Source organism: Peromyscus californicus, unplaced genomic scaffold, assembly GCF_007827085.1.
Source record: "Peromyscus californicus insignis strain IS unplaced genomic scaffold, ASM782708v3 Scaffold_12__1_contigs__length_115047231, whole genome shotgun sequence".
Classification (NCBI taxonomy): domain Eukaryota; kingdom Metazoa; phylum Chordata; class Mammalia; order Rodentia; family Cricetidae; genus Peromyscus; species Peromyscus californicus.
Window position 1 is genome coordinate 81,011,952 of NW_026294413.1, and position 24,672 is coordinate 81,036,623.

General features: G+C 41.8%; 1 protein-coding gene across 2 annotated transcripts in view; it reads left to right on the plus strand.

The window, feature by feature from the left end:
- Window positions 1–24,672, plus strand: part of Samd8 (sterile alpha motif domain containing 8) — a 52,247-nt gene that overhangs the window by 6,123 nt on the left and 21,452 nt on the right. For both annotated transcript variants that reach the window (XM_052733581.1, XM_052733582.1), the window contains exon 2: window positions 22,995–23,587. In XM_052733581.1, the coding sequence (XP_052589541.1) occupies window positions 22,995–23,587 (593 nt within the window). The remainder of the gene's footprint in view (window positions 1–22,994; window positions 23,588–24,672) is intronic.

Here is a 24,672-nt window from a genome sequence, read left to right on the forward strand (position 1 = left end):
AATACTGCGGCCCTTTAATATAGTTCCTCATGTGACCCCAACCATAAAATTATTTTTGTTGTTGCTACATAACTAAAATATTGCTACTGTTATGAATCATAATTAAATATCTGTTTCTGATGGTCTTAGGTTTACTCCTGTGAAAGGGCCATCTGATACCTCCCAAAGGGTTGAGAGCCATCTGATACCTCCCAAAGGGTTGAGAACACTGATTTAGGGGTGTTTGACTGTATGGTTGTCACTGAGTCTAGACGAATGCTTCATGCAGCCGTAGTTCAGTATTGTGGAGTATTTTGTACACAAAATAATGTGTGTATATTTACACAGACACACTTGAGAATACTACAAGAAAAATTCATTAGGGCTGGGATATACAGCAAAGGCACAGCTCTTGTCTAGGGTGCTTGGAGCCCTGGGCTCAACCTTCAGTACTACAAAACAATAAGAGATCAAGCATATTTAGGTCACTGTAGTTACCATCTGAACATAAAAACTGATTTTGTAAAATTGAACAGATCGCGTTGATTTTGTTGATATGTCTTCTGTGTTTTAAAGCTTGTATAGTGATAAATTAGAACCCAGTGTGGTCTTGTGTGTGGAGATAATTAAGCCTGGTAGAGTAGTTTGTGTGCTTTTGGTTAGGGGTGACGGTCATTTTTCAGAAGTTTCTCAGTTGCTTCCCAAGCTGTACTTTTAGATATCAATAATAACCAATTGTATAAATTTGTATTTTAGTTTTCTTTAAAAAATACTTGAGTAGTGTGTGCTTGTGAGGTGCAGAGCAGTAATCCGACATGGTTACAGTTTATAATGCTCAGACTGGCGGGTGGTTAGCACTTGTGTGGAGAGAGGGTGCATGTGTGTGAGGTGCAGAGCGGTAATCCGATATGGTTACAGTTTATAATGCTCAGATGGGTGGGTGGTTAGCACTTGTGTGGAGAGAGGGTGCATGTGTGTGAGGGCCAGAGGTGATTTTCCTTAGTCACTTCTTCAAGTCATATTTTGAGACTGGATAACTCACTGAACGTGTAGGCAGGCTGGCCAGTGAGCCTGAAGAATTCCACTGTCTTTGCCTCCCAGCCCACACTGGGATTACAGGCAAACACTGCTATGCCTGGCTTTTTTATGTGGGTGATCTGGATCTGAACTTCCCTCATGCTCACGTGGTAGGTAGGCATTTTACCAGCTGAGTTATCTTTCCAGTTCCTCATGTCCTTAAACATTAAAAATGTATCAAATTATATCAAAATTGTTCATGATTAGGAGATACAGTGTACTTTTAAAAGAAAAATCTTTTTTTTTAAACTTTTTGTGGGGTGTGTGTGTGTGTGTGTGTGTGTGTGTGTGTGTGTGTGTGTGTGTACATGGTACGTGCACAATCATGAAGCCAGAGGATGAGTTTTGTGACACTCTACAGTGCTGGGCATTTTATGTGAGTGTTGGAATTCAGGTCCTGATGCTTGCACAGCAAATACTTTTACCCACTGAGCCATTTCCCCAGCTCCCAGTGTGATTTGTTTTAAAAATATCCTTATACAATGTGTCTTAATCAGATCAGGGTGATTAACAGTTCCGTCTCCTTCTCCGCACAGGTATTTTTGGAAGCTTGGAATTCCTTTCTTCCAATTGTTAATAAAATATATCGTAGCACTGTATAATCCCATTCTGCTACCAAATATTCCCTTCCTTATTCTTCTTACTTTTTATTTATTTATTTTAATGTATGTATATGAATGCTCTGCTTGCATGTATGCCTGCATGACAGAAGAGGGCATCGAATCCCATTATAGAGGTTGTGAGCCACCACGTGATCGCTGGGACTTTAATGCAGGACCTCTGGAAGAGCAGCCAGTGCTTTTAACCTCAGAGCCATCTCTCTTTTTTGAGATTATAATTACATTTCTACCTTCTCTTTCCTCCCTCCAAACCTTCCCATAGATACCTCCTTGCTCTCTGAAATTCATAGCATATTTTTTCATTAATTGATATTGTGTGCATGTGTGTGTGTGTGTGTGTGTGTCTGTACATATTTCTAAATATAACCTGCTCCTCCCTTTTATTGCTGTGCTAGCTAGAGATTGAATTCAGGTTCTCAAACAAGCACTCTCCCTCTGAGCTACATTCCCAGCCCCGATCACTGCTTCTATTATCTGTTTTGTTGAACATATTAGCCAGCCTCCCCAGCCTCCCCAGCCTCCCCAGCCTCCCCAGCCTCCCTTTATCCTCCTCCCTCCCCTCCAGCAATCACTCTGCTGGGTCAGTTTGGCTTCTTTTTGATTGAGAGAGAGGAGAGAGAGAGAAAGAGAGAGAGAGAGAGAGCGCGAGCGAGCGCATATCGACTTTATGCCTGACTTGCTGTGCTTAACATAATATCCTCTAGTCCACCCATTTTAGTGAAAATGGTTGACTTTTTCCTTTTTTCTTTTTTTTTTTTTTTTGGTTTTTCGAGATAGGGTTTCTCTGTGCAGGCAAAACACCAATGCACATAAAATAAAAGTAAATAAATAATTAAAACCCAAAGAACTATATGAAGGTACCTCAAAATTCTAAAAGTAAGCCACGTGTGGTGATATTATCCCAGCACTCTAGAGGGGGAGGCAGAAGGACCAGGAGTTCCTCATCATCTACAGAATGAGTTCAAGCCAGCTCAGGTTATCTGAAACCTTGTCTCAAAAAACAAAACAAAAAAAATAAAGGTACCAAACAAACAAACAAACAAACAAAAAACCTCAGAAACCCCACTTTGAAGTAGCTAGCTGCTACAGTTTTTATCTGTAACCCCCTAAAAGCCCCCAGGGAGACTTTAAGCCCGTGAGAGAATGTCCTTTGAAGGGACTGTGGAGCCGTCTCTTCCTTGCCCTGCTCACTCTTTCTAGTCGGAAGGTAAACAAGCTTTGCTTTGCCATGTTATTGTCACGGTAGGCTTCTTCTGTACACATTAAAAAGCAACAGGGCCCACTGTCCGTGGACCAGAACTTCTGAACCGCAAGTCAAATAAACCATCTCTGTAGGTGCCGCCTACGATACTCCGTTAAAGTATCAGAAACCTGACTAACACTCCAGCCAGTGGGCATGGTGTTAGCACATCAAAGACAGACTTCACACTCCTGTTCATTACAATAGCTAAGACACAAAATCAACCTAGATGACCATCAAACAGATGAATAGGTGAAGAGAATCACAAAGGAATATAATTCAGACAAAAACCAAACAAAAAGAATGTTATGAAGCAGAGGTTAGAAGACTGCTTGAGCTCAGGAATCTCTGGCAGTCCAGAAAACATAAGAGGGATTTACTGATAAAATACCTAGCTTTCTGGAGGTGGTGGTGCAAACCTTTAATCCCAGCTCTCAGGAGGCAGAGGCGGATGGATCTCTGTTAGTTCGAGGCCAGCCTGGACTGTTTCACAGAGAAACCTCGTCTCTAAAAACAAAAAACCAAAACAAACAAACGAACAAAAACCCCAAAACACAAAAACAAAACAACAACAAAAGCCCCTAGCTCTCAGACTTCCTCAGAGAAGTTTCTTTGTGCAGTGACAGCAACTAACTATCTCTGGAGCACTTAGCTACCATAGCGACTCCACAAGGCTCAGGGACCATCTTGAAAGAGGAGGTGGAAAGATCAAGAGCCAGAGGTCCAGGAGGACCAGAGGTCTAGGAGGACCAGAGCAAAACTGCCTTCTGGATATGACAGACCTGCTATACTTAAGGACTCACAAAGCTTGGTTCTCTTCACAAACCTGCACAACATCAAGCCAGTCGACACTCCAGCAGGAAGCGGGGAGAGGCTTGAGCCCCCCTCCCTAACTGAGGAGTTACTGATGGTTGCTTCTAGGGGAGGGAGAGATAGATCTCTTTTAAGTGTGTGATACCATAGGCCAAAGCTCTAGAGGACGGCCCCACACCCAGGAGTACATGGGTAGCACAAACTGAACTAGTAGAATGGTTATTTTTAAAAAACAAAACAGCCAGGGGTGATGGTGGTGCACGCCTTTAATCTCAGCACTCAGGAGGCAAAAGTAGGTAGATCTCTGTGAGTTTGAGGACAAATCCAGTTCCAGGACAGCCAGGGCAAATCCAGTTCCAGGACAGCCAGGGCTGTTGCACAGAGAAACCCTGGGGGGGCGGGGGGGTGGGAATGGACACACGTGACGGGACACACCACTACTACACGACACCAAAAACTATTAATTGCTATCCTAGGATAGGTTCTTCACTCTAGATTTCCAGTTTGTTTTATACATTGAACATGTAAGAAAAGGAATTTTAAAGAGCCAGGCGGATCTCTGTGAGTTCGAGGCCAGCCTGGGCTACCAAGTGAGTTCCAGGAGAGGCGCAAAGCTACACAGAGAAACCCTGTCTCGAAAAACCAAAAAAAAAAAAAAAAAAAAAAAAAAAATTTAAAACATTTTTCAGTGAAGTACAATACACTCAAATAGATATAAGCAAAAAATGAATTGAACTAATAATTTGTGTGTATTTACATACTAATAAAAGATAAGCAATACTGAGTTAACCAGCAAAATCACAATATCCAGCCGGGCGGTGGTGGCACACACCTTTAATCCCAGCACTCGGGAGGCAGAGCCAGGCGGATCTCTGTGAGTTCGAGGCCAGCCTGGGCTACCAAGTAAGTTCCAGGAAAAGGCGCAAAGCTACACAGAGAAACCCTGTCTCAAAAAACCAAAAAAAAAAAAAAAAAATCACAATATCCAAAAACAAGACATGACTACAGATCCAACTTCATCCCCCACTAACTGTAACTATAACTTAAGAATGGTTTCACCTTTATACCAAGAGGAACTAAGAGATTTTTAAACAGATAGTTATCTGAGGCTTTGAGTCCATCACTTTGTTAATCAGTAGGACAAAATCCTTACAGTGTTAACACTGTCAGTGATCCATATAATTGTCCAATATACACCTGAATAAACTAAGGGTAGGGAGTTAAATTTGAGAGAGTTTGTCGCCAATAGAGTCTGATATAAAACTCAAAAGAAGAATGGTTAAGCGTGCTGCCTCTGAGATGGGTGGTGGTGGCGCAGGCCTTTAATTCCAGCAGAGGTAAGTGAGTTCAAGGACAGCCTGGTCCACAGAGTAAGTTTCAGGACTGTCAGGGCTACACAGAGAAATTCCGTCTTGAAAAAACAAAAAAGAGAAAAAGAAAAAACAACCCCACAAAACAAAACAAAAAGCAAACAAACAAACAAAAAAAACAGGCTGGAGAGATGGCTCAGCAGTTAAGAGCACTAACTGCTCTTCCAGAGGACCTGGGTTCAATTCCCAGCACCCACATGGCAGTTCACAACTATCTGTAACTCCAAGATTTGACAACTCCAAAATTTGACACACACACAGAGGCAGTGTATACAGATCAAAGGCGTGCGCCACTATGCCCGGCATTCCTCTTTCTTTTCTTTTTTTTTTTTTTTTTTTTGGTTTTTCGAGACAAGGTTTCTCTGTGTAGCTTTGCGCCTCTCCTGGAACTCACTTGGTAGCCCAGGCTGGCCTCAAACTCACAGAGATCCGCCTGGCTCTGCCTCCCGAGTGCTGGGATTAAAGGCGTGCGCCACCACCGCCTGGCTCTCTTTCTTTTTTTAAACTAAAAAGGCATGCCATTTTCATTATTTAGGATGGTTTCCTTTTTAAAAAAGAACTTTTAAACATTTTGTTTTGAAATGTAGATTTACAGGAAGTAGCACCGAAGGGGCCAGAGAACCCATGCACTTTTATCCACTTTCCTGCTGTAGTTAGATCTTACATAACTATAAGACAGTGTCAAAACAGGGAACTGTCATGTCATCTTGAATAGATTCTTATAACTGTTGGTCTAATCCAAATAAAGAGCTGTTCCTTCATTACAAAGATCCTTCTCTGTGCTCTTATCTCTAACCCTTGGCACCCACTGATGGATCCATTTATGTAACCTTGTCAGGTTGAAGCTGTTGTACAGGTCGAACCACAGTGTATGACCTTTTGAGACTGACTTTCCCTCAAGTCTAATGCCCTTGAGATTCCCTCAAGGTATTGAAAATACAGAAATGTATTATTGTTATTGCTGGGTTGTAGTTCATGCTATCAGGGTACCACAGTTTTAACTGTTGACATATTGTAGGGTCTTTTGGTTTCTTGGACATGTCAACTATTACAAATAGTGCTATTGTCTGTAGGTGTTAGTGTAGCACAAGTTTTCATTTCTTTGGAGGAGATCTCAGGAGTCTCTTGTTGGGTTATATGGTAGGTATAGGTGTAGCTATGCTTTACTGTGGCTCAAACTTTCTAATGTGTTCTACACTCTTCTAACAGTTATTTTCTTTTTAAGAAATAGTGATTTTCATTTGAAGCATATGCTTTGCCTGCGTGTGTATCTGTACCACATGTGCAGTACCCAGAGAGGCCAGAAGAGGGGAGTTGAATCTCCTGGAACAAGTTACAGATGGTTTCTGAGGTGCCATATAGATCTGGGAATTAAACCTAAGTTCTCTGGCTGGTGTTTTTTTTTTTTTTTTCAAGACAGCGTTTCTCTGTGTTGCCCTGGATATTCTGGAAATCACTCTGTAGACCAGGCTGGCACTGAATTCAGAGATCCTCAAGCCTCTGCTTTCTAAATTGAAGGATTAAAGGTATGCAGCACTATGCTTGGCAAAAATTATTGTTTCTAAAGCACACTTATTATGTCATCTTTTTACTCAGAATGTCCTGTGATTCTCATGGTTCTTAATTTGATAGCATTTTCTATGATCAGTCCCGGTTTGTAGTTTGTATGCCTAATGTTTTGAGACACTATATGTAGCCTTGGATAGCCTGGAACTCACTGTGTAGACTTGGCTGACCTCAAACTCCCAGAAATCCCCCTGCCTCTGCTCCCTGAGTGCGCCACCAGGCCTTGTGTGTTTCTCTGTTTGATCCCAGTACTCGTTCCTGCTTGTTGGTTGTCACTGGCTCGCACTGGCTCCTGCCTTCCTCTCTGTGCTGCTCACCAAGTCTCCTCGGTGTTCTTTACTGCTCCTTCTCCACAGGCTCTGCTCAGAAGACACTAGTGACCTCTTTTAGCTCACCAGCTGGAAAGAACCTAGGGTTTCCCCAACTCCCTAATGTTTCCAGTTTTTAACAAGTTACCTAAGTCACCACTTTCTTGGTATTGCTTTGAAAATTGAGGTAATTTTGTAAGAATTCCTTTCACATTTATTTATTTATTGCTCTTCAACCCTTTCTGGACTGTAAAATAGAGGGCAGGGTCGTTTTGATTCATAAGACTCACAAGTACAATACTTTGTACATACTGTATGCAGAGTAATATTTTATAGATGAATACATTTGGCATGTGAGGGTATTTACATCTCTGGTTCCTTAGTTTCTAGCACGTGTGTGAAGCAAGCCCTTGGTAAGTGCAGAATTGTACAAGCCCTGTGACCCTACAGTCTTTATTCTACTGATAACTGGAAACTGTTTGGAGCTGTCTTTGACAGTAGGACTGAAGCCCTCAGTTCACAAAGCTGAGCAGTGTAGTGGTAAGAACATGCATTTTGAACTGATATTGTTGGGCCTGAAACCTTTATTTGTATTGTTTACTGGTTTAAAATGGTCTTGGGTAAGTTGCTGACCCATTTCTATCAGTTCTCTCATCTATCAAATGAGACATTAGTAACATCTGCTTTATATGACTGCTGTGAGGATTATCTGAACATGAGAGTAACTTAGAACCATCTCTGACACAACGTGCCATGCATGTTCAGATGCTCTGTAATCCACGCTTGGTTCCCTGCCCTCTTCTAATGGCTTTGATGAGAAAGGTCACAGTTCTCATCCTATCATTGAGTTTTTAAAAGATTGAATAAATAAGACTCTTAAAACTTTTTAACTCAGAAAAGGTTATGTGGTAGCACCAAGGCTCCATATGGACTTTTGTCACTTTCATCAACATGAAAAGAATGCCATTTCCTCTTCCTCCGTTCGCTGTTGTGTTGACTCCTTGGCTGGATCTAGATTCCAACTGTTACAAGGAGTGATTAATAATAGTAAACATGAGTTCTTGACAAAGAAGGGGAAGCCTGAAAACAGCATGTTTTATACATTTTAGGTAAATAGTGATAGGAATGACAGGATAGTGGATACCTGTACTGGGTAGTAGTAATTTTGGTTTCACTAGAGAGAGTGAGTGTGGTATCCAGGCTAGTGGGGGATAAGGATGACTTTGTGTGTTTGAATTCTTTACAGTCTTTACCATTTTTGGTCATCAAGGCTATCTTTCAGCTTTAGTACATGAAGACTAGTCCTCTCACAAGACTCTTTGTGGCTGGTTGCATGTAGAAAAAGACAAGTCGGCAAGGAAAGTGAAAAGGTCAGGGCTGGTTAAACGGCCCTTTCTGCTGTTGAAATTCAAGGGATTTCTACTGGAATAGTAACTAACACACCAATTGGGTGTGTTTTGGGACAGCACCTCCTGAACTCTTCAGTTCCATTCGTATAAAATGAGCAAGCTAAGCTGTATTGTTTATTGGCATGTATTTATGTGCTTGTAAAGCGGTAAAAGAAAGGGTTTGACAAAGGATGGGTTTGTGGTTACTCTAGGAGACATGGAGGAAAGTTCGGCTTCTGTATTATGAAAGTTTCAGCTTTCATTGTGACTTTTGCAAATAAGCAATAGTATTCTCCTCCACCTCTCTCTGAAATCTTTGCTATTAGGTTTCCGAAACCAGGTTATGCATGCATTGATAATGTAGTACAAACAGCGCTTGGGGCATGCAACTATTTCATTTGTAATCCCCACTTTGTAATCCCCACCAGGTCAGTAGGCCAGGATCCCTGTGCACCACTCCTAATCAGCTTTGCTGTTCTTCCCGTTACTGTTTTTCCCCTGTAACAACCACAGACTCATCTTTGTAATGTTTCCTTTTCTTTATCAATTTACTACCCAAGCACGTGTCCACAACATTTCCTTTCTGTATTACAAATTACCTAAAAATCTACCTGCATCTTATTTTGAGTACACTTCTCTTACAGTTCTGAAGATACTAATTTTACCTTTTGGACTTCTTTAAAGTTAAAATGATTGGTCTGATTTGAATCTTCTGGTTTGAATTTGTTATCCCTCTATGTAGAGAATGTTTTATGGTCTTACAGATAGTTGAAAATGGTTCATTTATACACTTGCTGTAAGTAAGTAAATGTTAAAAGAGAGCAGTTAATGTCTGTAACCTTACCTCTCAGGTGATAGATGCAGGAGGATCAGGAGTTCAGTGTTATCCTGAGCTATGTGAGACCCTGCCTCAAAAAGAAAGAAAGAAAAAGACATGTTTTTAAAGAAGTATTTTATTATTTTTAATTGTATGGGTGTACATGCATGCAATACACATGTGTGCAGTGACTCTGGAGCCAAAGGCCTTAGATCACCTAGAGCTGGAGTTACAGGAACTTGTCAGCTGCCCAGTATGGGTACTGGGAACTGAACTTGGGTCCTTTGGAAGAACAGAAAGTGCTCTTAACTACTGAGCTGTCTCTGCAATCCCAAAACCAAATGTTATCAACACTCCATCTGAGTAGTTACATGAATCTTTACCTTATTGTCCAAGGTGTGTGTGTGTGTGTGTGTGTGTGTGTGTGTGTGTGTGTGTGTGTGTGTGAGTGACCTACCACTGACCACCACAGCACAGTTGAAAACTAGGTAGATCCAGAATGTAGGTCATTCTATAGAATTGTGCCAAACTGAATGCTGTCTGTCCCCTGCCCCTCCAAAAAAATAGGTGAGTTATTCTGTATTAAAGATACGTGATAACCCAATGTAATTCATAGCTTTAACCTCTACCCTGAGAGGAGAATAGATAGGAAAGACAATTGGACATAAAATAGTTTTCTTAGGTGCAATGATGGCTATTATACAGCTGTAAGAGGTTGTCTTCTCTTAGCCCCATTTGGAGTCTTGCTATGTAGTACGGGCTTGTCTCAAACTCAGTCTCCAGCTTCTACCTCCCAAGTACTGGCTTACAGCCATATGCCAGCCACCATGCCCAGAGGAAGTTGTCATTATTGTAATAAGCATGCTGAAATATTTATATTTAATGTCATAATATCTTCATATTAAATGGTTTGCCCCATCCCACCTTACTCACTGCGTAAAACTCATGTGGAAAAAAATGTTTGATTCTTGAATTTGAATTCTTGCCCTGCCAATTTCAAGTAGGGACCTCAGTTACTTGAAATATATTTTTCTGATGTTGTTGCCTCATCTATAAATTGAAGTTAATCTGCCTCGTAAAACTGTTGAGTGTTAGAAAAACTCATATAGCCTCAGAATACTGTCTGCAAATTAATAAATGTAGCTGCTGCTGCTATTATCACTGTTTTTATATTTATTTTGTAGCCTGTTACTTGGGAGATGACAGAGTACCATTGTAAAACAGAGGTCCCTGCAGAGAGTCCTCTGAGCAAGTGGGCAAAGATGAAGTGGATCAGTGTTCCTGTGAAATGAGGCCCGGGTGCACCCTGTCGTTTGTGCAAGGTTACTCCTGTTCCTTCCCTTCCCTCCCCATTTAACGCGTGAGGGTGTTGAGGTCCCCAGAGAGGTGGTTTGTCACTGGTACACTGAAGTTAAACTCCCAAGAACCAATGCAATGACTCCGGTGCTCCTTGTCCTACATCAGGCTATTTTCCCTGCTGTAAAGGACAGACTGAAAAGAAAGCTACTCAATATTAGCAAGAATTTACAGATTTTTCAGAGAGCTATTATATCAGTGATTCTCAACCTGTGGGTCATGACCCCATTGGGTTGCATATTTATATTACAATTCATAGCAGTAGCAAAACTGCAGTTATGAAGTAGCAATGGGATAATTTTATGGTTGGGGTCACCGCAAAATAAAAACTGTATTAGAGGGTTGCAGCATTAGGAAGGTTGAGAGCCACTGCTTTACACTGATGCTAAGTGCTGGGTTGGAAAAGTTGCTTAAGCAGGTTGTTGAAACAAAACATGCCATGCATTCAAAGAATGCAGAAGTGCATACATTTGATGAGGGAAGCAGACATCCCTTAGTTTCTCCCAGGTACTGAAGGGAAACAACATAAACCTTGCTTTTACTTAGTTTTTAACCAGCATCATACATGGACCTGGTCTAAGAATTCAGAGTCCAAAGGGCTTGTGTGGAATTGATGAGATGGCAAGTGTGGGTAAAGGTGCTTGCCTCTGAGCCTGATGATCTGTGTTCCATCCCCAGGGTTCTGCAGCTTGTCCTCTGGCCTCTCCATGAATACTGTGGCACTTGTGTGCAGGGGTAGGGAGGGGTGCCTGCTGTCTTCTCTCTCTCTCTCCTGCTTTCTCTCTCATATACATGACTACATTAATACAAACGGCAAAGGCCATTTATATTCAGTCACAGTACTGTTGCACGGGATGGAAATGACTTTAAATTTTGAGCTAGGCTGCTAGGAATGACTTCTAGAACGTGATTTGGGCTGGCCTGAAGGAGTGCTACCTTTGTCACAGAAAGTTGGTATTAGAACAGCATGGAATTGTTTTGTTGAAAAACAACAACACCACAAACAAACAAACAAACACCATCCTAACAGTGGAAAAACCGTTCAATTAGAGAACAGGAAAAGGCTTAGTTACTTTTCTATTGCTGTGATAAGACCCATGACCAAGGCAACTTGTAGAAGAAAGAGTTTATTGGGGTTTACAGTTTAAGAGGGGGAGTCCACAATCATCATTGCTAGAAGCATGGCAGCAGGCGGGCAGGCATGGTGCTGGGAGTTACATCCTATCCTCAAGTAGGAAGGAGAGAGAGAGAGAGAGAGAGAGAGAGAGAGAGAGAGAGAGAGAGAGAGAGAGAGTTGACTGGGAGTGGTGGGGACTTTTAGAACCTCAAAGCAACCTCAAAGCCCACCCCAGGTGACATGCCTCCTCCAACAAAGCCGCACCTCCTAATCCTTCCCAACCGGGGAGCCAAGTATTTGAACATATGAGCCTGTGGGGGCCATTCTCATTCAATCAAAGGGTTTTTTTTGGGGGGGGGTGTGTTTTTTATTTGTTTGCTTTTCTCTCTCTTTTTCCAAGATGGGGACCAGGCTGGCCTCAGACTCAGAGAGAGATCTGCCTGCCTCTCCCTACTGTGCTGGGATTGAAGGTGTGAGCTACCACTTCCCAGCACATACCACACTCTTAAATTTCCTGATTGATCAAAAGCAGGCTAATTGATCTCTGTGAGTTTGAGGCCAGCCTGGTCTACAGAGTGAGTTCTAAGACAACCAGGGTTGTTATACAGAGAAACCTTGTCTCTAAACAAACAAACAAACAAAAACCAAAACAAAAAAAGTGTATCTGTTTAGTTGTATAAAATAGTGAATACCTATGATTCTAGCATTTGAGTGGCAGGAAGATCAGGTGTTCAAGGCCATCATCCTTGGCTACATATTGGGTTAAAAGAGATCCTATCTCAAAAACAGATTATATCTGTTTTGAGTTCTGTGGAGATAACAGTGATGTTTACAGATGTTCATAAAACCCTACCCTCAGTTTAGAATTAAATAAATTACGTTTAAAAAAAAATAAACAGACTTCAAGTTAGGTTTATTCTAACCCCTCCCTTTTTTTCTTTTCATAAATAAAGATGATATCCTAGAAGGTGGGGAAATGGCTCTGCAGGTAAGGGTGCTCACCACACAAGTGTGGAGGACCTGAGTTCAGATCCTCATCACCTGTGTAAAAAGCCGCGCGTGGCAGAGGGCACCTGTAGCCCCAGCATCACACTGTTGGCAGTGGGGATGGGATGGCTTACTGGGGCTTGCCGGCCACCAGCTTAGCAGCAGGCTCAGTGAGAAACCCTGTCTCAGGAGTAAGATGGGAAATTATAGAGCAGGACGACACCCAGTGCCATTTCTGGCCTCTGCACCCACAGGCGCACGTACCACACACACAATAAATAAATATATTGAACTCAAGCTGAAGTTCATGGTGGTCCTCACTCGTGGTCCTCAAGTTAGAGATCATCCTGGGCTACCTAGTGAGGTGGCTTTGTCTAACAACTCAGGGTGGTAGGGATTGAACTGTTGTTAGACCACTGAAATCTCTATTAGCAGAAACTAAACTAATCTGGTCAAAAAAAAAAAAAAAACTTAAAAGAGCTGCTGTGCTCAGAATGTTTTCAATTGCATAAGCAGTGTCCATAGGAAAGATAAAGTTGTTTGTTTCATGCTATGCAGAAGAGTCAGCTGCTTTCATTTGTTATCTATAACTGGGAATGAAGTTGGACTCAGACCCACTGATAGTCAAAGGCCGAGTGCAGAAGTGGACTGTGTGACTGTCTTGATAAGACAGTGTTAACCTTTGATGTTCCAGGGCTTTCTTAATTGCTTGTGACTTCAGCATGTACTTTGAGTTTTCATCTCAAAATGAAGTGCTTCATGTACATGGACCAATTAACATTCCAGGTGGGAACGGATCTTGGGTGTAGTCCTTAGCTAACACACACTTTTGGGAAAGGAACAAGCACCAAGCTTTACGTGCAGTGCTTTTAAGTGTGCATCAAGGTGGGCATGGTGGTTTTGTCTGTGATCCCAGCACTGTGGGATCACAGTGAGTTTGCCTAGCAAAAGCCAGGTCAGCCGGGGTCACATAGTGAGGCCCAGTAGCGGAAAAACAAAAAAGTGAATCAAGATTTAATGAGGTAACTGAGTTAAGTGTTTAGCTAACATCTTGAATTCTTTGTTATGATTATTTTATTAATAGAAATCTGACCTATGGTGATGTAGTAATAGTAATAGCATTGTGAACAGCTGTTAACAATGAGGAATTGGACATAACAGTGTCTACTGAGTAATGCAGTGTGGCATCACCATGTCTCAACACTGAACAGCACTCTCATGTTATACAAAGATTTTCTTTAAAGAAAAAAAATTGTTTTGTTTTTCAAGACAGGGTTTCTCTGTGTAGTTTTGGTGCCTGTCCTGGATCTCGCTCTGTAGACTAGACTGGGCTGGTCTTGAACTCACAAGAGATCCACCTGGCTCTGCCTCCTGAGTGCTGGGATTAAAGGCATGCACCACCACCACCTGGCCTTAAAGAAAATTTATATGTGAAAAATATAACCAATAGTTTCATAGGTTATAATTTTTATAGTTTTAAAATGCTCTTTGAGTATGTATCACTTAGGTATATACAAATATATACATACATATATGCATGCATATATACATACCCGTTTTTGAGATGAGATCTCTCACTGCACATGGGAACTTGGAGCTTACCAATTTGGGTAGACTGGCTGGCCAGTGAGCTCTAGGGATCCACTGGGATTCCAGACAAATTACTATACTCCTTTTCCCACCCTCCTACCCTAGCCTTTTCAAGTGGTTCTTACATGGATGCTGGCGATCCAGTTCAAGAGCTCATGGTTGCCTAGCAAGCACTTTACCAGCTGAGCCAGCTCTGTAGGTGATTGTGTATGTTGTCCTCATATGTAACAGTCTTGCTAACCTGACATTAATACTAGAAACTGGGGGCGAGGGCGTTGTTTATTTGTTTTGGGTTTTTTGTTTTGTTTTTTTTGTTTTTGTTTTGTTTTTTGAGACAAGGTCTCACTGTGTAGTCTTGGCTAGCCCAGAATTTGCTATGTAGGTCAGGCTAGCCTGGAACTCAATCCCGGTGCTGGGATTACGAGGCATACACCACCATGCCTAGCCAATTCTAGAAACTCTCTGATTGATGGTTTACATTGTTTTTAATTTTTTTATATGTATGTATGTATGTGTGTACGTACATGTGTATGTGCTGGGGGTGAGTTTTCAGGGCCTCCTGTATACTAAGCATGCACAATTAGAGGAAGGCTTTACTCATGGAATCAGATACTAGTAGGTTCTTCAAAGATGCCTTTTATCAAGTTGTGAGGTTTCTTTCTATTTTAGTTTGGTGAGTTTTTATAATCAGGAATGAATGATGAGGGGTTTTTGTTTGCTTTGCTTTTTTTGGTTTTGGTTTTTGGTTTTCTTTTTTTTTTTTTTTTTTTTTGGTTTTTCGAGACAGGGTTTCTCTGTGTAGCTTTGCGCCTCTCCTGGAACTCACTTGGTAGCCCAGGCTGGCCTCGAACTCACAGAGATCCGCCTGCCTCTGCCTCCCCAGACAGGGTTTCTCTATGTAACAGTCCTGGCTGTCCTGGAACTCACTTTGTAGATCAAGTTGGCCTTGAATTCACAGAGATCCACCTGCCTCTGTCTCCCGAGTGCTGGGACTGAAGGCGTGTGCCACCAGGCCTGGCTCCTCTTGGTTATTTTATGTCTTTAAATTCTTAGAATCTTTGTATCTTTGCACATCACATATAGCAGTTCATGGTTTTCTTTTCTTGTTACCTCCTTGATTTTGTTGTCAGGAATGAATTCAGAAATATCCTTTCCTTGAAGGGTGTGTAGAGAATTGGTATTTGGTTTTTGTTTTTGTTTTTGTTGTTGTTTGTTGTTTTTAAAGCAAGGTTTCTCTGTATAGCCCTGGCCATCCTGGAGCTTGCTCTGTAAATCAAGGCCAGCCTTGATTTGCCTGCCTCTGCCTCTTGAGTCCACTACTGCCTGGCTGATACTATTTCTTAATGCTACAATTGACCAGTGAAGCCTCTGGGCCTGAAGTCTCCGTAAGAATGTATTACATACTCAATTTCTTTAAAGGTTTTGGTTTGTTTTTGGCATTTACTTATGGCAGGGAGTAGGGATCGTCATGGCACTCAGGTGGATGGAGGTCAGCAGACAGCAGTCTGTTCTCATTCCACATGTGTGTTGTCTGGCTTGGCAGCAGGTGTCCCCCAGAGCCATCTTGCTGCCTTTTGGTTAATGATGACTGTTCTCATCTCTATTATTTCCTTTGACTTTGGGCTTTCTATTCCTTCCCTCCCTCTTGTCCCCCTCCTCCCTCCTTAAAGGAGAGGTTTTTTGTTGTTGTTGTTGTTTTTGAGCTGAGAATGGAGCCCAGGGCCTCGCGCTTGCTAGCACAAGCGTTCTACCACTGAGCTAATCCCCAACCTAGGGTTTTTGTTAGATATTTGAATGAGGTTTCTAGATGTTAATTAAGCAGGAGGGCTGGAAGGTGTTAATTAAGCAGGAGGTGCTCAGGAAGAAAGAAGGATGTAGGCGTAGCTTCTGAGAGCCACTGCATTGTCCTTACAACACTCATGGATGGATTTTAGGGAAGGTGAAGCAGTTAGCGAAGAGGGTTGCAGAAAACTAAAGGAGGTCACAGGGTGGTTCCTGAAGGACAGCAGACAGGATGCTGATTGATGAGGGGAAAGTCTAGATCATAGGATGGATGCCTTTACTGTAAACAGTTAACAGTCTTGTTAGAGATTGTCACAAATGTCTAGGGAAAGGAATGAGGCTCTCCCAGGGGTCAGACACATTCAGGTTTTATACCTGGTCATTTGTGACTTTAAGATGAACTATCTGTATGGGAAAGGAATATTATCTCTGTGTTGGTAGTTTTACAGCCAATGGTAATTGTACTAGATTCTTGCTTCTCAGTGAACAGGAGGCTTCAATCAGACTTCAAAGTGAGGGACTTTTTTCTTCCCCATATAATTTTCCCTGTCTTTCTAGTCTGCCTCATCTTCCCCCTCCCCTTTTTTTAGACAGGCTCTCACTGTGTAGCTATAGCTGGCTTGGAACTCACTATGTCTGGCTGGCCTGATGTCACAGAGATCCACCTGCACCTGTCTCCTGGGCATTGGGATTAAAGCCATGCCCTGCTGATCCTTTTGACGTTTTGTTTTCTGTAATTTCTTCCATGCTTATAGATTGAAAGCAGTTGTCATTTGAAGGGAATCATCAGTGCTTGAGGGAGATTATGAATGAGAAAGTAATGTCAAGGGGGGCAGAGAAGACTGGGCGGTGGTGGCACACACCTTCAATCCTCTCTGTGAGTTCGAGGCCAGTCTGGTCTACAGATTGAGTTCCAGGACAGCCAAGACTATTAACACAGAGAGAGCCTGTCTTGAAACACCCCCACTCCAAAAAAAAAAGGTCAGAGAAAAAGGAGGCTTGGTTTCAGTCTGTCACTTACAGCAGGCCAAGGAGTTCCCCAAATCTTTGAGGGCCTTCAACTCAGGCCAAACTGGGATTAGTGGTGTCTATGCAGAAAAGGCCCTCAGGGTGAGCCCCTTCAAAGCAGAGCTGGGACTTGTAAGGTTTGTTTTGCTACATTTTATGTGTGCACACGAATGCATCTGTCTGGGGTGTGCACACATGAGTTCAGGTGCTGGTGGAGAGCATCAGATCCCCTGGAGCTGGAGCTACAGGCAGTTGTAAGCCACCTGACATGGAATCTCAGGTCCTTTATAAGAGCATTATGTACCCTTAGCCTCAGCCCTCTCTCTGGCCTCCACATTTGGGAATTAAATTTTTAAAACTTGTATTTTATGTGTATGGGTGTTGTAGCTGCAAGCATGTCTGTGTACCATGTGTGTGCCTGGTGCCCTTGGAAGCCAGAAAAGGATGTTAGAGTCTCCTGGGACTGAATTTACAGATGCTCATGAGCTGCTCTCTGAGTGCTGATACTCGCCTTGTGTCCTTTGGAGGAGGTGCAAGTGTTCTTAACTGTGCGGCTATCTCTCCAGCCTCAGAGCTGGGGGTTTATTAAAAGATTTTCCACATAGATTTTAAACAAGGTGGTTAAGAGAAAGGGGGAGGATGGGCTTGGGAAGAAAGTAGGACACACCTGAGACCTGGGTTCCAGCTTCTCTCAGGGAGTTGCCTAATTTTCTCTTTTTCTAGTTCCTGAGACACAGCCTCATGATACAGCGGGGGTTCTCCCTGAACTCACCATGAATCCCGGACTGGCTCCAAATTCTAAATATTCCTGACTCATCCTCCTCAGTGCCGAGTGATAGGCATGTTCCAGCACTCCGGTTTCTGTTTAACATGTTGAGATGTATACAGGCTGTCATAATTATGTAAATTTCCTTCTTACCTTCTAATTCTGTTATCTCTGTCAGTGCTGGTCAATTTCTATTGATTTTTTTTCCCCATGGATTATAATATCTTGCTTTTGGATTCTAGATACCTTTATATTCTTATATATCCTATAAAGATTCCTGAACTTGCAAGGTACATTTAAGATTTGTGAGGCTAGACCAGAGAAAGGTATATGTAGCCTAGGGTAATTTTTCTCATTAACAGCAAAATGACATTTGGGAGACAAACAGTTCTTTTGTTTGTAGAGCTAGGATTCCAGTACACCATAGTTTTCTGCTGATTTTTGTTTTGAGACAAGGTCTCTCTGTGTAACTTTGACTGGTCTGGAATTTGTTGGGATAGTCTATGTTGCATGGGTCAGTTGAAGAAAGAAGTCACTCCAACATGAAATTTTAAGGCCTGTGTGGAAACAGGAAGGTCCAGCCTCTGATGAACTGTACACCAAACAGCCATACAAAGGCCTATTTATTGATTGTTACACAAAGTTGTTTTTTGGGTAAAGTACTTCCTCATACCAAGGTGCTATCTAATCTATACGTCTCTCTAAAGGAAAGCATCACATGCTCTCATGACTTTAGTCTTTACTGTGTGTCATTTGCAATACATAATGGTGTGCCAGAGGCATCTTGTGACCAAAGTCATTCGAAGACTGCAACGCCCCTTCAGAAAAACAATTCCACAAATCATGGAAATCAATCACTGTTTTCCACAAAGATTCTTCAAGGTCAGAGTAACTTCTAGAAAACAACTATTTACTCTAATGTTTACCCTGGATACAGTGAGAACTGTTCATTCTAATATCTACCCCAGATACAGGACTGCTAAATTCCTGCAACAGGAACTTGCTATAATAGACCGAGTTGGCCTTGAACTCACAGAGATCCACTTGCCTTTATCTTCTGAGTGCTAGGATTAAAGCATCTGCCACCACCATTCCTGGCAGATTTTTTTTTTTTTTTTTTGAGGGAGGGTGTCTTACAGTTATCACTGATGTGATGAAACATCATAACCAAAGCAACTTGGTGGTGGGGGCTGGGAGGGGGGGACTGGCTTACATTTCCACATCACTGAAGGAAGTCAGGACAGGATTCAAACAGGGCAGGAACCTGGAGGCAGGAGCTGATGCAGAGGCCATAGAGGGGTGCTGCTTTCTGTCTTGCTCCTCATGTCTAGCTCAGTCTGCTTTTTTATAAACCCAGGACCATCAGCCCAGGGATGACCCCACCCACAATGGGATGGGCCCTCCCTCATTAATCACTAATTAAGAAAATGCTGTACAGTCATGCCTGCAGCTCAATCTTGTAAAGGCATTTTCTCAGTTGGGATTCTTTCCTCTCAGATGACTCTAGCCTGTGTCAAGTTAGATAAAAATAGACAGCACAGAGGGTCTCACTATATAGTCTCTGATAAATTTTCTCTGTGTAGTCCACTCTGGCCTTGAACTCACCATCACCTTGGCTTGGCCTCCAGGGTGCTGAGTTGTAGGTATGCAGCATTCTAGGATTTTTGTTTTGTTGTTTTTTTTTTTTCCCGGAGCTGAGGACTGAACCCACAGCCTTGCGCTTGCTAGGCAAGCGCTCTACCACTGAGCTAAATCCCCAACCCCTGCATTCTAGGATTTTTACCAGCACCCTTGTGTCTACTTCCTACATGCTGGTAACCCCTCACCAAGTGGAGACAATGAAGAATACATCCACATACTGTTGACTGTCCTGGAAAGTGGGGGAATTAGCCTTGGCTGAGAACTGTGGGTTTAGATTTGATTTTGCCCCATTGCTATTGTGTGTTCTAAAATCCCGTGAATTGTGAACTGTTGGTCAGTCTGATTGGGATTGGCTTTTTGTCCATGTGTGAGGTTGGGGATCCTGAATGGTCTCTTCTCCATCTTAACAAGTGCATGTTCTGGTGAGTATTCAAGGGAGAACCCCTGTGGATCTCTCAGTTCTCCATCGGAGTGCCCCACAAATACAGCCACCTTGGTGAGCTCAGCTCACCCGCGTTTCTTGTCTTAGGCCTCTCCTGAATACTGTGAGTCCACCTCATTTGTTTACTATCTCTCAGGGATTTGGCTGAGATGTCCATCATTTTGAATCTTTTTCATGTATTTTATTCATCATTTGATTACTTCAAATGAGAGAGTAAAATTTGTTCTGTTTTTATATCTTGGCCAGAAGCAGCAGTCCTACAGATAATTGATGTGAATCAATTATTAGTTAAAACAGAAAGCATCCTTAAACATTTACTGACCAAAATTCATTTTATTGATTTGTATAAAACCAGTGTCTGTCGTATTCTTTGTTCAAAATTTTCTGTTCCCTGGAATTCCTGTGGTACAACATGACTATTAAATGGACCCTGAAGCTTACTGTCATTCTTAATATTCTTTTTAGTACAAGTTCTCACAGTTGGAGTAAGTACTGGTTACTGTGGCCCTGTAACTATTATGTAGTAGCACACAATTAAAGGACATGCACTAACCTGGATGAGGCAGAGTGGTGAAATGTGTCATGCTTTTAAGGCATTCCCACAGCAAGCTCAAAGGCTCCTAGGAGGCTTCTATGTTGGTACTCATATTATCTAGTGGTTAAAGCATGGGCATCAAAGCTTGATTGAAGTTGAAAGAACTGGTGAGTTAATATGGGGAGAAATGTGAAAGAAGAGAAGAATCATTTTGCTCAGAGTGTGAGATAAAACTGTACTAAAGAATAATGCTCCAAGGATGGGAGTGACTTGGAACCCGCTGGTGGTAAGTCACTGGAGAAGGGAAAGTAGGAGAGTGGAGATAAAGGGGAATTTTACTTGTTGTAGATGAGGTTTGCTACTTGGTAACTGCTGCTGCGTTTATAGTGTGTTGTTGTGTATCCAAGTTTGGTGATTTAGTCGGAGCGGACTGGGAAAGGAATATGCAGATGTAGCAGAAAGGGTGAAACCATTTGGCAAGGAGTGTAAACTTAAACGTTGCAAAACCATAGTTTACTGGAGTTTTACATATGCTATATTGTAACTTTGCAGCAGACTTAAAATACAAACTCCTTGTTGATGGATAAGATGTTAATTTTCTAAGATTGGGAAAAAATGTGGGTTGATAATGAAATATACTTTAATCTTTCCAAAAAACGAGGATTGCTTTTTTAGTATCAAGACAAAATACTTAACGATGGACATTTTCATCTTTGGGTGAATCTCATCAAGTCTGTCTCTTATTTCCTGAATACTTTTGCTGATATGAGTGAGCTTATTAGTTCATAGATCTGCTTTTGTTCAGTGATACTAAGTCTTTGTGACAAGTGTTTTGTGTGGGAAGGGGAGACTGTAACATTACCTGCCTTTTCCTTTCCTCAGCCTAAGGAAGCTGAGATGTTTTTCCTGACTCCAGAATGTGTGCTCTAAAGCCATGAGAAATGCTTAAGTCAGGAGATCAGAGCATCATCTGGGTGGGAGGAGAGAGACGATGCTGTCTCAGACATTGTGGAAAACCTTTGTCCTGGAGGGTATTCAGTTATATTAACTTTTCTTTTCTGTTTTTGGGGGGGGGGGGCAGCGGGGGAGGGAATTTAAAGACAGGGTTTCTCTGTGTAACAGCCCTGGCTGTCTTGGAACTCACTCTGTAGACCAGGCTGGCCCCAACACACAGAAATCCACCTGCCTCTGCCTTGTGAGTGCTGGGACTAAAGGCGTGCGCCACCACCGCCTGGATTGTTTTATTTATTTATTTTTTTCTTGACACAGGGTTTCTCTTTGTAGTTTTGGTGCCTGTCCTGGTTCTCACTCTGTAAACCAGGCTGGCCTTGAACTCACAGATATCCGCCTGGCTCTGCCTCTAGATTAAAGGTGTACTGGGATTAAAGGTGTGGGCCACCACCACCAACTTTTGTTTTACTTTTTAAAGCAAGTTCTTTTTCAGACTGTATAGTATAGCTTAGAATTTTCCCAAAAGAAACATATAACTCAATCTACCCAGAACATTTTACTGCAGCTGTTTTTTTTTTCTTTAAAAACTGGGTATTTATTGTATCATTGTGGATTAAAAAATACTTGTCCAGTTTTTAAACATTATTCAGAAGGAAATATAGTGAATTATTAGAAATCCAGAAAACCCTCAGGTTTTAATAGTCCAAGAAGTAGACACATGAGAAGTAGTTTTTGTTATCCCTTTTTTCTGTATCAGCCTTTGTTTTCTATGTATCTGATACACTTTAAAAACTTGAAATAGACCCAAGTTTTACAAGAGAAAAAAACATATATAGCCTGAGTAGGATCAAAGTAGCAAAAATTATCAGTACTTTTAAAACTAGTGCACTTAAATAGCCTTTTATAACTGTAATCTGAATTTTGCTTCTTATTTATGAGTATAGTGAAATGGCAGTTTTCTTTTAAAACTCTGACCACTAACTCCCAGAAGTGCCTTTTCACTTCTGCAGTGGGACTTTCAAAGGCTAGTCGGAACTTAGCTGAAGTTCATAGCTATTTTAAAATCTTTTTATCTGTTGGCTAAATCATTTCATATATAGTAGATAGAGATGTACAAATCTGAAGTTTCCTGGAATTTTACTATCTGTAATTTTGTTCTTTTCTACCTCAAGTGGGAAAATTTTTTTAACCATGAACATGACAATTTCAGAAATTTAGCTTTTCCCATATGTCTTTTATAGATTTCATTTTATAAAAAGCATTAAAATGGGATTTTTACCCCTCCAGTGTTCTCAATAGTAATCTTTGGAAGTAATCATTGTTGACATGCTGTGGAAACACCATTTGTAAAACTCCTTTTTCTAAAGTGTTAAAGCTGGGTAGATCACTTATCCTGTGTGAGTCCTGGGTTCAACAACTGTCCTCCATAAAACTGAAACACCTGCTATCAGCCTCTTAAAATTATTAGAATGTTAATCTATTGAAAATACTCATTACTGAATAACTGTTGTTTCTTTGACTACGGAAGCCAGTGGGGGCAATAGTGGTGGTACTTTATTGTTTCTGGTATTCGCACTTGCATTTGGTCTTTAATGAAGATGTTGGACTACATTCTAGTTTTGTTTTGTTTTCCTTTGACAGTCAGTGGAGGAAGAGATGGCAGGCCCTAGTCAACTCTGCATTCGCCGCTGGACTACTAAGCATGTAGCAGTGTGGCTGAAGGATGAAGGTTTCTTGGAATATGTGGACATTTTATGCAACAAGCACCGACTGGATGGAGTCACATTACTCACACTGACTGAATATGATCTTCGATCTCCTCCTCTGGAAATCAAAGTCCTAGGAGACATTAAAAGGTTAATGCTCTCGGTCAGGAAATTGCAGAAAATCCATATTGATGTTTTGGAGGAGATGGGCTACAACAGTGACAGCCCCATGAGTCCCATGACTCCATTCATCAGTGCTCTTCAGAGTGCAGACTGGCTCTGTAACGGAGAGCCCACACACAACTGCGATGGACCCATCACTGACTTGAGTTCTGAGCAGTACCAGTACATGAATGGCAAGAGCAAACATTCTGTTCGAAGATTGGACCCAGAGTACTGGAAGACCATACTGAGTTGTGTATATGTTTTTATAGTATTTGGGTTTACATCTTTCATTATGGTTATTGTTCACGAGCGAGTGCCTGACATGCAGACCTACCCACCACTCCCGGATATATTCTTAGACAGGTAGGTTTTGTTTCTAGATGCCAAGTTTGTAGAAGGTTTCTAGAGCCTCGGCAGTGGTAATGTGGATAATAGCGTTGTGGTTATAGCTGACATGTATACTCCATTTGCCTTGTCTGGTGCCATCAGATGACGGGCTTTGCCGAGCCTGGTGGCACATGCCTTACTCTGGAAACTGAGGTGGGTGGACCGCAGGTTCCGACTCTGGGACGTTTATAAGTGTTAGGAGAATGTTTGTAGTAGACTTAGCTGCCTTTCTTTTTTTAAAAATTTATTTTAAATGGTGAAAAGGGTTCTACTTTCCTAAAAATACCACCAGATGAATCAAATTTATTTCCAGTAGTACAAATTAATTCAGGGATTGATTTTGTTTTTATTATGTACTGAATAAAACTATTATATATTAAATAAAAAAGAAATGGTCGGGAGCTGGAGAGATGGCTCAGCAGTTAAGAGTACTGGCTGGCTGGGCGGTGGTGGTGGTGCACGCCTTTAATCCCAGCACTCAGGAGGCAGAGGGGGATCTTTGTGAGTTCAAGTCCAGCCTGGTCTACAGAGCGAGATCCAGGAAAGGTGCAAAACTACACAGAGAAACCCTGTCTTGGCGTGGGGGGGGGGGGGGGCTGTTCTTTCAGAGGACCTGGGTTTGATTCCCAGCACCCACATGGCATCTCATAGCTGTCTATAAGCCCAGTTCTAGGGGACCCAACACCTTCACACAGACATACATGCAGGTAAAACATCAATTTAAATTTTTTTAAAGTTTGAAAAATAAACATTAATAAAAAAAAAAAAGAAAGAAAGAAAGAAAAAGAGCCAGGCAGTGTTGTGTGTTTAATCCCAGCATTCGGGAGCCAGAGGCAGGCAGATCTCTGTGAGTTTAGGCTAGCCTGGTCTACCAAGCAAGTTCCAGGACAGCCAGGGCTACAAAGCGAAGCCCTATCTTGAAAAACTAAAAATAAATAGTCTGGTTATGAAAAACAAGAAAAGAACAGTAAGTAACAACTGTTTTTACTTCAGTGGTTTTTAAAAATGAGCAGTGCAACCTTGTTTTCCGTTGCTGGTGATTGAGCCCAGGGCCAAGTGCA